The sequence below is a fragment of the Nicotiana attenuata genome, unplaced genomic scaffold (genome assembly GCF_001879085.1).
Source record: "Nicotiana attenuata strain UT unplaced genomic scaffold, NIATTr2, whole genome shotgun sequence".
NCBI classification, from domain to species: Eukaryota; Viridiplantae; Streptophyta; class Magnoliopsida; order Solanales; family Solanaceae; genus Nicotiana; species Nicotiana attenuata.
Window position 1 is genome coordinate 61,183 of NW_017671944.1, and position 14,635 is coordinate 75,817.

The 14,635-nt window shown below is 35.5% G+C and overlaps 1 protein-coding gene across 1 annotated transcript; it reads left to right on the forward strand.

Annotated features, from left to right (window-relative positions):
- Positions 1-1,667: 1,667 nt before the first annotated feature.
- On the forward strand, positions 1,668-10,556 carry LOC109210979. Its single transcript, XM_019374462.1, has 9 exons — positions 1,668-1,983; positions 3,162-4,053; positions 4,239-5,074; positions 5,169-5,330; positions 5,423-5,477; positions 5,848-5,996; positions 7,165-7,251; positions 7,906-8,034; positions 10,043-10,556. Exons 1-9 carry the CDS (start codon positions 1,906-1,908, stop codon positions 10,163-10,165), a joined length of 2,511 nt encoding a protein of 836 aa, XP_019230007.1. The 5' UTR covers positions 1,668-1,905; the 3' UTR covers positions 10,166-10,556.
- The last annotated feature ends 4,079 nt before the right edge of the window (positions 10,557-14,635 follow it).

The following is a 14,635-nucleotide window of genomic DNA, read 5'->3' on the forward strand; positions in this document are numbered from 1 at the left end:
TAAATAAAATGCACACAAGAATTGAAACACATAACTAAATATACTTAACTTAAAAAAACAAATAATCTTAAGTAATAACTATTGCTAGCATATTCTGTTTTAATACAGATGATGTCAAAATAGGCTAGTAAAATATAATGATATCACTTTGTCAATTATCAGCATAAAAATGTTGCATCTAATTAGATTAGGCCATCGATCTTAAAAATCCTCGTTAATACATAACATGACCAGAATGCTTTTTAATGTTTCACAAAGATCCTTTAATATCATGGAAAATCAATGATAGCATGATTTTATAATTGTATAAGATTAATTTTAGAACTAGGAATAAAGTTAGTGGACATATACAGCCATACGAGCATGAAAACTTAAAATCAAAGCTTAGTTTTTTTCTAAACAAAGCAACTACAAATCTTAAATTTTAACATAAGCTAAATACACAATTTATCATATAATTTGAAAAATAATACTCCCTGGACAATAGAGGCAAACTAAACATTAATATGGCATACATAATAATGCCCATATTTCCATTGGTTCAACCAAATTGGTTCAAGGTTGTCGACCATTCATATCTTCTAGGTTGATTAAAGCTTCGTGCTGATAACGTCTTATGAAACTTAACTCAAAGTAACAATATAGAACAATAAAATAGACAACAATGTAGAAAGGAAGAGAGGAGAGAATCTTATTTCTTCTATGTATTCAAGTGTATACAATGTGATGTCCAAACCCTCTATTTATAGGATGATATAGGTAATACAAAGGAACTCCATAAACATGGTATTAACTATTGAGAACATGGGGGAAGATCATGGAGGTGTGAGAGTTACATCCATAATGGTAAGAAGTAGTGGGATTATCTACATAATGAAGAAGAGTAGTCGGAGTTATATTTGATTAGTGGACATCCATATAAATATGTATTTCATAACAAAATTATTAATTTACACTTTCGAAGCATAAATAAGCCCAAAAATGCTCAAATCAACTTGCAAGCTTACCGAACACTCAGTAAATAGCCAAAATACAAACTGGTAGTTACTTCCTCCGGTCCAAAATAAGTGATTTTTTAGTTGTTTTCACACAGAATAAGAAATTCACCTTTTAACATTAATTAGCAATGAAATTGACCATATTAACCTTTACTATCTCTTCATATAAACAATCCTAACACATAGAGCCCGTTTGGATTGGCTTAAAAAGAGTAGCTTTTCAGCAGAAATAGCTTTTAAGCCAAAAAGCAGTAAGTTGGGATTGCCCAGCTTATTGCTTTTGGCTTGTTTTAAGCAGTTTTTAACTTATTTTAAGGATTTTTTAACTTTGCCAAACACTGAAAAAAGCTAAAAAGAGCTTAAAAGCTAATTTGACCAGCTTAAAAGCCAATCCAAACACCCTCATACTCCAACACTATTTACTCCAAGGGTAATGTAGGAAAAAAATAATTAATTCATTCTTGAAATCTAAAAAAATCACTTATTTTGGACCACAAAAAAAGACCAAAAAATCACTTATTTTGGACCGAAGGGAGTAGTAACTCATTAAAAATCATTCAACTTTAAACTAAGCCCTCAAAATCATAAAATGTACGAGTGATTCGAAAATTGAAAAACGAGAACAAAAGGGCCGTTAAAGTATTACGGAAATATCTGGATTCCGTGGAGCACGTTACCCGCGTCGTGACATCGCTCTCACAACAAAAAAGCTATAAAAACATTTCCAAAATCTCAGTTTCTCACTTTCACCCAAAGTTCCGATTCCGAACCATCACACTGAGTTCAATATTCCGCAATCCACTTTCCGCAATCAGTTTTCCCCTCTCTCAAACCAGAATTGAGAATGATAATTGTACCTCTCCTAATTCTGGAATCAAGCTGAATTTTAGGGACTAGGGTTTACAGGATGGAGATGGCAAGTGCTGCTCCAGTTCCCGTTTCCTGGATTCCCGAAGACGACCTCCTCTTGAAGAACGCCGTCGAGGTTACACTTAATCTTCGACTCGACGCTATCTACTTCCGCATTAATTTGTGATCATTTTCGCTTTTGTATTTTATGTATTTTCTGACCTATTGTTTTTCATTAGGCATATATGTGCTATTGTAATTTTCAGCGTTTAAACCAGTTCAATCAATTTCAACATTAGAAAATTGACTTGATAGTGATGATATAGAAATGCTAAGGCATGAAGAGTTAGATTTTAAGGTAGATAATTTGCTGGAAATGCGAGGTACATGAAAAATTCATGCTCTTAAAATTTTCGTTAAATTGGGGTTAAATACGAGAATACTGAGTTTAACAAATGATACTAGAGATTCGGCGAATTTTACATGTTTGTTGCTCAGGTAGTTGCATATTACGTGATGAAGTTTTAGCTTCGAGCAGATTGCAACTGTGAGATGTTTTAAGGATAAAAATGATCTAGTTCTTCGTTTATATTTATTTTTACATCAGGTAATGTACGTCTTTTTTTAGTCAATGTCCCGAAAGGCACTAATGTGTCAGTTGTTATTAATAGCTAAACGATGATTGCTATTAAGTACTCCAGTTCTTAGATTTGACCATAACCTTCGAGTCTCATTGCCCCTCTTCACTGTTTTACTAGGAATTGACATTTTTTCAGCCTGTGAACTGAAGGCCTGTAGCTGTGGAATTTCTTTAGTTGTCCCTCCCTGAACCGAATCTGCTTTCTATAAGTTATGCGTCCCCATTGGTGAGGGAAATGGATTGTGGTCTCCTTATATGGTCTTGGGAAACCCTTTCCTCATGATCTAGCTTTTGGGGTTGAGTTAGGCCCAAGGTTCATTTCTTAATACTATATTTTTGTGTTTGCATAATTATGCCTGATGCACTAGCTTAGTGCAAGAATTTATGAAATGTTTATTACCTATAAAAAAAATAATATTTTTGTGTTGCATCTTACAAAGTTAATATGTTCTTACTTTACCTTGGCTCACATTGATGAGGATAGAAATGCTTCAGTTATTTTCTCTTGAAGAACTTGTCCGTCTCTTTTCACCGTCTACTGTTGCTTGGAACAATACTCCACATATATTTTTTTTATCAGCACTCTAAATCTACTTGCTGCTTCATAGCCAAGTCTTACTCAGTTGTTTTATTTTTAAATAAACTTGTTCATTTTTCCTTGTATATACTGGCAGGCTGGTGCATCCTTAGAAGCCCTTGCTAGAGGGGCAGTACGATTTTCCCGCAGATTCACGTTGCAAGAGCTGCAAGACCGTTGGCATTCTCTCCTGTATGATTCTGATGTTGCAGCTCCAGCTTCTGCTCGCATGGTTGAGCTTGAACTTTCAGGGATCAATCCATTGTCAAAGTTTAATAAATCTGATAATTTTAAAGGAAGCAAAGATGTTGTTGGAAAGAGGAAAGTAGACAGCATTCGTAAACAATACTATGCGATGCGGAAGAAATTTCGAAGTGAATTTTTCAACTCCACAGATCTAGGCTTTCTGGATGAGCCAAATGTACATGAATGCAATGGACATGGAACTGATTTTAGGCAGCATGTTAGAATTGATGCTCAGTCTCGTGATGGGAACTATATGCTTGGGAATTGTATCTCAGATGACCTTGGGCTTCAAGAATCAGATCTGGATATCTTGCGCAATGCTTTCCCAGAAGCACTTGAAGACATGCCTGTCACATCTGCCATTGCGAATTCCCGTATAGCCTATAACAGTAGGTGTTCAATTTCAGTAGACAATAATAGTCCAGATGGAGTTCTAAGAGAAAGTAGGTTTTTGGAAGAGTTTTCCGCTTCATCATTAAGAGAAGAGAGGAGGAATTCTTTTCAGCCTGATATGGAAGACAGAGAAATTCCTGATGTTCTTAAAGACAATTCCATTGACTTTGAAAAGTGCTTGGGTGTTAAGCGGCCCTGCCTATCACAGTTATCTCCCGAGAGAAAGATCTTTGGTGGTCCTGAAGGAAAACAGTTGTCTACCTTTCACTCAAGAAGTGACAACCATCAAAATATCTGTAGGGGTCTTTGTGGATTTGGAAGCAGACAGCATTCCCACTCCCCAAACTCAGGTCAGAACTCTTCATTTCATACACTGGAATTTCCATCTGTTCAGTCATTCTTCCTTTTTGGAACACAATGGAAAATGTAGCAGGATTAGCATTGGAGATATGTTATAAGCCGTTAACAAGGTCTTTTCCTAGTGATGGCAATAGTTATGATAAGTGTTCATGTATGTATAATTTTGTCTTTGCAGGAGCAATGGTGGGGGTCAGGACTGGTAGCACTGATTTTATTGATTCATCAGCTACCTCAGATGGTGAATTCACGGATCTCCCAGATTCACTCTTGAACCTTTCAAATGAGGATGATATCCTCTTGATGGAAGTGGATGGGAAAGATTCAGCGGACAACTTGTGTAAAGCTAATCTTAAGCTCCTCCCAGATTCTCCTAGCGATATTCCAGAAGGTGGTTCAGACAACCGTGAATCTGAAGTAGTTAATGATTCGAATGCAAATGTTGCAGTTCCTGATGATTTCAATCCTTTAGGATCAGAAGTGAACACTTCCTCCCTGCTTAGGCAAGATGTAAGATCTGACTGTGAAGTTAATTTGTCATCCGCATCATCATTAAATCCTGATATAAGACAGCTTACTGATGGGAATATGCATTGTACACTGAACACTGAGGATACGGAAATTCCTTGTAATGACGATATCTTCTTGCTTATCCACCCTTCTACATCATTTGCTTCGACTGCAACTCAACCAATTGGTCAAAGTTCCATGGACCTGTCATCAGCTAGTATTAAAAATGAACAAAGAGTTAACTCCTTCACTCGTGGAAAAGATTCCGTCAAATCTTTTGCATGGACTAATAAGGTTGCACCAAACATCTTTGGAGAAACACGCCCGGTGCAGCCATCCGTCAATACTGCCCATGTAAAGGTGTCTGGTACTACTGCTTTGCCGGCACTTCCTGGTGATGCTAAGAAGGGTGCTGGAGTCGCATGTCAAAGCAGATCATTTACTGCAAATGCAGAAGTATCTAAAGATGATGTGCGAGAGGAGGATATTGCTAGAGTTAGAGGGGTATCAAAACTTGAAATATTATCTATACTTTCTTCCTTGAACTTCTTAGCATTTCCGAATGATACCTATAGAGCTGCTTATTTGTTGGCGGCAGGTGGGGCACCCTCCTGCTACTTTCATCAAGATGCCACAATTTGGCGAATCAAGCTCTGTCAGAGCGGCTGCTACAGAGCCAGCAATTAACCCTTCAACATCAGAACTGGAAGAACCTCAGAGCGATGACGATGTACCTTATTTTTCTGATGTTGAAGCTTTGGTAATTCCTGAACTTTTCTTCTTTAAGCTAATCTCATCTATAGAGTTACCAAAGTAGATATAACCTTTTGACCTTGGGATTTCAATATTCAGATACTAGATATGGACTTAGATCCACAAGATCAAGACCCATATACAACTAGGCAAGGTGAGTTATTTGAAATTGAATGGATTGTGTTCCTTTGTAGCTTTTACTGGAGATAAATCATGTGGAGCAAGCTTTTTAAACTTGAATGTACCTACTCTGTGGTATCACTTTTACATCTGTTTATTCTTCTTCTCATGATTGTTGTGCCAAACTTATAGTCTTACACACAGATAACATCCGTATTTAGTCATCGATACATTTACAGGTGTGTGACTATCTACTGCTGATTACCCCAACAGCTAATGGGTGTGTCATATAGTGAAGCTACTGTTTTTTTACATCACAGTGAAAAATAAAATGCCTATTATTATGCTATATGATGTAGATTACTATGATTTGAACTGTTGGCGTTGGGTTATGTGATATTCAGAGTCAAAGTATCAGGCTGAAGACTTCAAAAGGACTACCATCAGGTTGGAACAGTGTGCTCGTTCTTGTTCGCGAAGAGAAATGACACCTCGAGGGGCCTTTGCTATCCTATATGGACGTCATATGAGGCACTATATTCGGAAGACCGAGGTAAATATATTAGATTGTGACCTGCATCATTTGTTATTCAATTGAATGATTATAATTATAGCAATCAAAAGTCTCCTTTAGTCTAGCAGCTTTCGTCTTCTCTGTCTCTCTCTCTCTTTCTTTATTTGTATTCTTTCTGCTGGGGCATTGCTCTTCCACATCTATGATCTCTATTTTCTACGCGGCTGTTCCTTTGAGGTTTTAGTTTTAGTATTATAGACTGATTTTCAGACTTTTTTCATGTGGCCTTGTAATTGCTTCCCTTTGGGGCATCCTCTTGTTCCATTTAATACGAAGCAGAAAAAGTTTCCCTAGGTCACATATGCACCAAAGAAGCTACATAACTTTCACTCAATGATTATAGTTTTCCACCACTAAACTGAAAGAATACATATACCTTATCCCAAAAATAAAATAAAATGAAAGACTAGATGTAATTTATAGGGATAAATTTCTTGTTCCTACTTGTAACACCAGTAAACAATAAAGAAATATAGTGTAACTTGACCTCAAAGCCTACTAGGAAACTTGGCTGGAGACCGCTGTGTGGATTTCCTGGAAAAATTATTACAAAATATGAAATTCCTATAATACCCTATTCTGATTGAGATTAATAGAATAGCCTAGTCTCGGGTTATGACGTTATGAGTAAAAATTATAAAACCATTAATAATGCTTGAAAGAGTCCCCTATCTTAAGAAAAAAATGTGATTTTCGTTCTCACGTGTGTACTTTTCTCAGAGTGCCTTGTCTTTCATCAGGCATTTATATCATTGACATGGATTGTGCAGCTACTGCCTGATTCTTGCCTTGCACAATGTAAAACCTTTCTTGGCCTCTTGGCTAAGAGCAAGTGCAATATGTTTTAAGTCTTTGTTTAGTCTCCAGAAATAAGATATTTGTTTTGGATTTAGTCTCATTATTTTTCTTTATCCAAACTTTTACAAGGATTTACAGCTAATTGATTCGACATCTCATCTTAGTATACTCCTACTCTAACTGCCTCTTGATTGTATCGTAGCTAAGCCCTTTTCAAATGACCTCTTCACCCTTTCTTAGTGGAGTTTCAGCACTATATGGTTTTGCAGCTTTAATAGGGGAAATCAAACCCTGATTATTGTAAAGCTTTCCCATTTTCATTATTGATCAAGTGAGCTTGCTTTTGTAGGTCATACTTGGAAGATCCACTGAAGATGTTGAGGTTGACATTGATTTACGAAAAGAAGGCCGAGCTAACAAAATATCTCGGCGTCAGGTAGAATTATTTAGTTTGCATCTTCTATGTTATGCTATTATTTCTTTGTTAAGAATGATATTGGAGTACTCCTTGAGACATAATTTGTGTTTCATGTACTCTATGAAGAGGAGACATGTCAAACAATATGATGATTTCTTGTGACTTTGTTTTTTGTGCCTTTTGATGTTACAACTTGATGTTAAAACTTCAGTGAAGGAGATTCTTTTGGAGCTTTTTAATTCTTTCAATGTAATAATGTACGAGCATAAAAAGTGATGTGGCTTAATCAGCTATGCAATGTCTTTTTAATAAAGAAATTACCTATGCAATTTTATCAAGCACTGGAAGTCACAATGTTTGGTTGATGATGGCTAAAACACAATTGTGGGTTACTTTTAAGGAAAAACCAGGTAATGGCACTTGGGTGGTGAGGCTAGAAGACATCGTGATGAAACATTGCAACAGTCAGTTCTAGACAATATATTGCTTTTTTGTTTATATCATTTTGGTGGAGGTAAATATTTCTAAGGTTCTTTAGTTCAGAATGCCTTCTATAGTTCTATGTCAGCTAGTAAAATTTCCTGGGACATACAGTTATATGTTGTGCTGTCCTTATTGTTTTGCATTAGATGGATGCGTTTTTTGGTCATTTCTCCACGTGTTCTTACTTAGGCAAGCATCAAGATGGAATCGGATGGATCCTTCTGTCTGAAGAATCTAGGGAGGTGCTCAATAGCAGTGAATGGCAAGTCAGTTGATACTGGACAGTATCTGACTCTTAGCACTAGTAGTGTGATAGAGGTATGTCACTCTCCTTACCTTCAAGGGACACGTTTTCTTGCATATTACCTACATCTTTGTCTTGGAAGTTCAGCTTTGTGGTTGATAGTACTCCCGTCCTATGACTCTTGCTCCTTATTTATTTAATTGTCGGAGATCCTCTCTAACAAATATTCCACATTGCTTTACAAACATTGCTTTTCATGTCAAAGAAATAAGGATCTTCAAACCATATATTTCTAAACTATGAGTTGAGGTATGATAAAGAAAAATTACAAAGCATTTGCTGGAAGTTGATGTGTAAAACACATTCTTGATCACGTTAATAGAAAAAATGATGGCAAATTATGTGCTTTGGCATATCTGACATGATAAAGTGCGATTAAGAACTGGACTGGTGGTTGTTACTTGTTAGGTAGTAGGATTGCAACCTGGCCTGTATCTTTTCCACCATTTTTGGATCCAACATTTGGTTATTACTATTAAATCTTTTATTTCCATCGCCAGAGCTTATATTTTATCCACTGCCCTAATTTATATTCCAAATGTCCGATTTATCTGTATATGATACAGAAATACAAGAAGTGTCTTTCTAAACAAGAAAATTCAACAAAACCTTAAAATTTGTATTTTTAGCCGTTGACAACAAAACATTGAAGTACATAATCAACGTAACTGCAAAATAACATCAATAAAATGCTAGATGAAAGCAACACATAAATAGAAAAGATTTTCAAAATAAAGGAAACTTAAAAGAAATCAACAAGGAAAGAATGACGAGTTAATTAGACCTTTTATCCCTTTTCTTTAATATGAAAACCGAAAAATTCCCGAGGGCAGGCAGCACACAGTTCCAAACTTGTTGGATAATGGGCCCGCCACTCTACCCTTCTCCTTAAATACCGGGATATTATTTGCGGCAGGATCTGAATTGTGAAGTGCGCTTGATTCACACATCACGCCTTGTGCTCTTACCACTAGACGGGAGCCCGTGGGGCTCCTAAATCTTCTCTGTAGAAAACTAAACACTTTTAATCTAATACATATTTTGGACCTTCTCTCCACAGTAGGATGGTGTTTCAATTAATCAATCAACAACCATCAATCCTAAATTAGGTGTCATCTGCTATATGAATTCTCTGCATTGATTTTATTCTAAGATGGTGTTTATTTGTAAAGCAAGTTGACTAAAATGCTCCATACTCCTTCCAAGCTTTGACCAACATCCACGACTACATGCATTAGGGATTTCCATTTTGCCATCACAAAGACTGTTAACCAAATTCAAAGCTGAATTGGTAGTAGAAGGGTTGTTTTTACCATCATTATATTGCCAAAAAGCTTGGCCTTGTCCACTCAAAGTTCTTCACCACTAAATATGAAACCATCAAACAGCTTGGTCATGTTTTCTTCATAAATTATTGATTACCTTTGTTGTACCTTTTTACTAGAGACTTACATTGGTGTTGCTTCCCTTTTAAGTTCGTGAAAAATCAATCCTGAAGTTCAAATACTATATGTTTTGCAGTTGAGATATGGATTTGAGAAGTGGTAGCTTTCTATTGGTTTCATGTGGATATTAGACTACATCTACCACTGGATAAATTTTATTTGGCCTAACCTGGCTCGAATGTCGCATCTCCCAATCTACCAATAAAGATATGTTTTTGTAAATTTCCTGTCATGCCATGATTTTTCCGTTTATTTCAATTTCTTCTTAAGTGCTATGACTTGTTACCCCTTCCCCTGATCGCCTCTGCAGGGGCGAGGGTGGGGGATATTGGGAAGAGGGGGGGGGGGTGGTCAAGAGGGTAATTGGTGAGTGTATTATTCAGTCATGACAATGAAGAGAAAATCCATCTAAGCTACACTTGCGTATACCTAAAATGCCTGCAGTATCTTCATTTCATATTACCCCCTGCGTAATAATTGTAAATGGTCGAGGTCATGCAATGTTCTCTATTATGATATTTTCCTTCGCTGGAGTCTTACAGTTTTATAATTTATGGAACATACTGCACTTTTGCAGATACGGGAAATGACTTTTATGTTTGAGATGAACCACAAGTATGTCAAGCAGTACATACACAGCATTAACCAGAACAAAGGAAGGCTTGGCAAGTTTGAATGGTCACCTGAAAGGAAACCATGACGAACACCTTTAAGGTACCATTGTTATCCTTGTTCTATTTTGTAAATTAGCCTTACATTGAATGAATATCCTTCGTCGAGGATCAGTTTCTTCTGTTCATTAATGGATGTGTAAAGTGTTAATATCTCCTTATGTTCCTGTCTAAAGGTCATCTAACCTGCCCAGATCCCCTTACCACCTTGTTTCTTTTCTTCATCTCTATTCCTGTGGTTTTACTGGGACTTTCAGTTTTCTCTTCCAGAGTAATTTTAGTAAACAGTTCTGGAGGAGAGGGATTAAGTCGCATTTCTGTTTCTTCAAGGTGTTTGTAAAAGTAAGATGTTTTTAACTATTAGATGTGTAAATGGAATTATCAAATGTTTACAGAAGAATTTATCTACGGTTATCTAGACGAAGATGTGCATTTCATGTACAAATATTTTCTTCCAGAGTAAACTACTCAAATGTAAATGTTGAGAGTAGCGTTCGCTTGATAAAAATGTCAGAGTTATTGTAGATAATTTTAATAGTTTTTAGTCTTTTAATCTCGGATTGCCGAGGTTAAGTTATATATAAGTTTGCATCCTAAATCATTTCTTTCCCCTTTCTGAAGGGAGATATAGATAGACGCAAAGATGATTTTTTAGTTATTACTATTTGTTTTAATCTCTCGAATCTTTTGCTTATCTTTTTTTTAACTTAGTAGAAAGTCGGTGGATTCTTGTTTTCTGTGGGGATCAAAATGCGGAACACAGATTATTACCTTTGCGACCCATCATTACGCTTCTAAAACTCAAAGTTTCTCAGTGTGGTGGGTTTGTGCCAGAGTTATGCCTGGTTAAGGATATGAAAAGTTTTTCGAAAATGATTACTAGATGAAAAGCAAGGGTAGGCCAGAGTAGTCAAAAGCGGGGAAAAAGTCATAATATTGGGCTCAAAGTGTGATTAAAGCGTGGGCTGGAGGAAATTTTTTACCTAGCTATACTATAATAGAACCTATTTACTATCTTTATTAGGTTCCTTATTAATTACTTTATATACCTATATTTACTAGTTTTATACAAAATCTTTAAAAGGAGGAAATGAAACATACGTTAAATATTGGGTATCAGTTACATATAATCCCCTACATTTAAGATACTTTTCCCCTTTTCAAGGAAAACTCTATCTGTTTTTATACTTATCCAAAATCATCACCTCTCTTTGTACTCACCCAAAATCATCATCGTAAGAAACCCACTGAACTCCAAAATCATCACCTCTTTTTGTACTTACCCACAGTAAGAAACCCATTGATATCCGTAATCTTTCTAACCCAAAAATCTCGCTTACTCATTCCCCTTCCACTGTTATCCCCCCAAAATTGCAGATTCTTTCCTCTTCCAAAGCTGTTGATATACGATTTCTCTCTTTAATCGTCCAAAATCTCATTCTTATTTATACAATACAGAAGAAATTCAAGATTTGCTCTACAATCAAGTTGTGGGTAAGCTTCACTCTAGATTAAAGTTGGTTTTAGGTTGAGTTTCATAATGAAGCTCGAGTAAGATGAAGTTTCGGAATTGTATTACGATTGTATGGTAAAGGTATCATAATTGTATCTGAGTTGTATTTGATACATATATACCTAAGACAATTATGATACAATACTAATACTATTAAAATACAATATTGTATTATAATTTAAGTTTAGAGTTGGATCTAGGTGGATATTTTAAATTGAAACTTGAAAAAGATGAAGATCAAAGTTGTATCATAATTTAGAATTGTATCACAATTTTATAACTAAAACAATACATGATGCAATACTAATACAAGTATAATACGATATTGTATCAGTTTAAGTTTAGAGTCGGTTTTAGGTTGTATCAGAATTGTGTAAGAATTCTTTCACGATTGTATCAAATTTGTATTTGAATTGTGAGCATTTGTGAGATCGTGACGAATTTCACAATTTGTATCACAAATATATGATAATTATATATTAATTTATTAGTATTGTATCAGGTACCATCTACAAGTTATAAACAACTGTGATACAAGTATGATACAATCACGTTTTACGTATTGATGTATCTGATACAATTTAAATACAATTATGATATATTTATCATACAATTCCTGGATATTTCTTCATTTTCAGTGTTGTTCGGTCTCCTAGCAAAAGAACGATGCAATTGATGATTTAATAATATAAAATTGTCGGCAATGGTGGAAAGAGAGAAGATGGAGATTCTGGGCGTAGATTGAGGAATTTTGTCGTAAAAAAAAAAGGAGAGAGAAGAGGAGAGGGGAAAAAAAGGAAAGGATATAATTGAATCCCTTAATTGAAGGCACTAATAATGGGGTGAGAGCCTTTTAAGGAGCAATTTGCACAATTTGTAAGAAAAACCTAGATACTTATTAAAAACTATAAACATAGACAACATTGGTAAATAAGTTTCTAATATAGTATAACTTGGTAAAAGTCCCAAAAAAGAATAAAAAACCTACACGAATATGTGATACGTAAGGAAATATAACCATACAACTATTTGGACAACATAATTGAATAACTAAGTAAGCGAAATATAAAAAGTATAGAAGTTTGAGGATCACTGTAAAATTCTTATTTGACAAAAACATGTAGTTGTATGTTTTTTGCAGGTAGTTTCCTTGCAATGAACCTAAGCACTAGATATTCATAAGAGTTTTTAGCAATTTATGTATCGATTTACTAGGTCTATCTATTGCCTAATACTTCTCCGTCAAAGACACAGCACAGGCTATTGGGGATGCCTCACTTAAGCATATACATTAAAGGGATCGTTTGGTATGCGGGATAAGGTGGGATAAAATGTGGTATTAAAGTTATACTTACTATTTTGGTTGACTTTATAAATTTATCCTATGATAAATTTACATCGTCAACCAAACATAGCTTAAACTTAGTCCCAGACTTAATTCTGAATATCCCACCTTATCCCATCAAACTTGGTTTCGGGATAATTTAGTCCGCATACCGAACGCCTCCTAAGGCGCCATATAAGCTAGGCGAAACTTAGAATCTGGTTTGAAGTTTTAACTGGGCTCTAGAGTTGAATCCACCCTTAAACCAGTCTTTCATAACCTTGGGTTGGCTAAGCAACTTTATATCACATTCATGAAATTCTGAAATAAGTTGGCAATGATGAGACGGACACTATATAAAATCACGCGCGACTTGACAGTATGAGGGACCAGATACCAACTTGGCGGCTTGTAATGGATTAAAACAGCGAACATCACAATGAGCAATTCTCCTACGATTGACAAAAATAGTCTTAAAGATAATTCAGTAATTCTTAAAATAGCGAATCATAAGGCATCTTTGCCAATTTGGTAGAGAAATGAGCCAGCTACTCTGATTTGGTAGAGAGTAGCCTATTTTTTTTATTTTTTATTTATTGTTCCACATCTTTGGTATGCGTTCTTTAATGATGCACTAAAATATTTGGGATTCTAACGTCTCCTTGAAGATGCCAATCCAAACCAATGAGGCTTCAGGGGGATGGGGTAAGAGTTCTCACAGCACATCAATATTTTTCCATAGCGACCAACCAAATATTCCTTACACATATCCAGTTGTAAGCGATCCTTGATATGCTCTTAAAACATAGTAAGTTCTCGATTAACATTGATGTATATTATAAGCTTTTTTTTTAATGAATTGAACAACTTGAACATATAATGTGTCATATTGGGAAGTATTGGCTATGTCAAAAGGATGAGCTATGTCAAAATTGAACCTGGTTAAATCAGTTGAGCCAATAAATGGGTTAAATCTCGCAACCATTTAAGGTTGGTTTAGTCAAGATGAAACATGGTCAAGAGGCTGACCACCTTTAAACAATAGGCATCTCTTAGAAATCAAATGGTGGGTTTTTGTCAAGTTTTACCAGTTAAAATAGCGTGAAACAACGAATGGGGTAATGACAATTCGTCTAAAATTTACTTGGGCTAAAATTAATTGGTTGATATATTTTAGGTCACGGGTCATAACACTATTTTGTGGGTCGGAATATAGTTTCCTAGGTGTCTATCATTTGTCTCGTGCAGACTAATTTTTAAATTCAGGGGCGTAATCTTTACAAACATTCAGCGTAAGTTTCTCGAAGAACTAAAAATTGAATCAGGACAATTTCTCGAAGCAAAATTTGTCCAATACCCAGGAAAGTCAAACATAAAGAGCTAAAATAACTCCTTTCTTTTTCGAGAATATAAAAGTATACCCTTAAACAAGTAGCATCATCCATTTAAAATTGCACCTTTAGTGAAACGCAAAGACAAATTACTGGTAGTAACTTTTTCGAAAGAATCAGAAAGTGGCTCTCTTTAACTGGTCGAAGCAAAGTGATTGCTACTCAATTAAAAGTAGGTGCCTCTCAATCAGTGCAAGCGCAATTGCTGCTGAGCTAAGTTATTCATGAATCCTTTATTTGCCTATTTTGTTTAGTCATTATGAGAGAATAT

Coding starts and splice junctions, on each gene's coding strand:
- LOC109210979 (XM_019374462.1), top strand. CDS start 1,906: ATGGAGATGGCAAGTGCTGCTCCAGTTCCCGTTTCCTGGATTCCCGAA. Junction 5,075..5,168: donor ATATTGCTAGAGTTAGAGGG/GTATCAAAACTT, acceptor TGTTGGCGGCAG/GTGGGGCACCCTCCTGCTAC. Junction 5,331..5,422: donor TTTCTGATGTTGAAGCTTTG/GTAATTCCTGAA, acceptor TTCAATATTCAG/ATACTAGATATGGACTTAGA.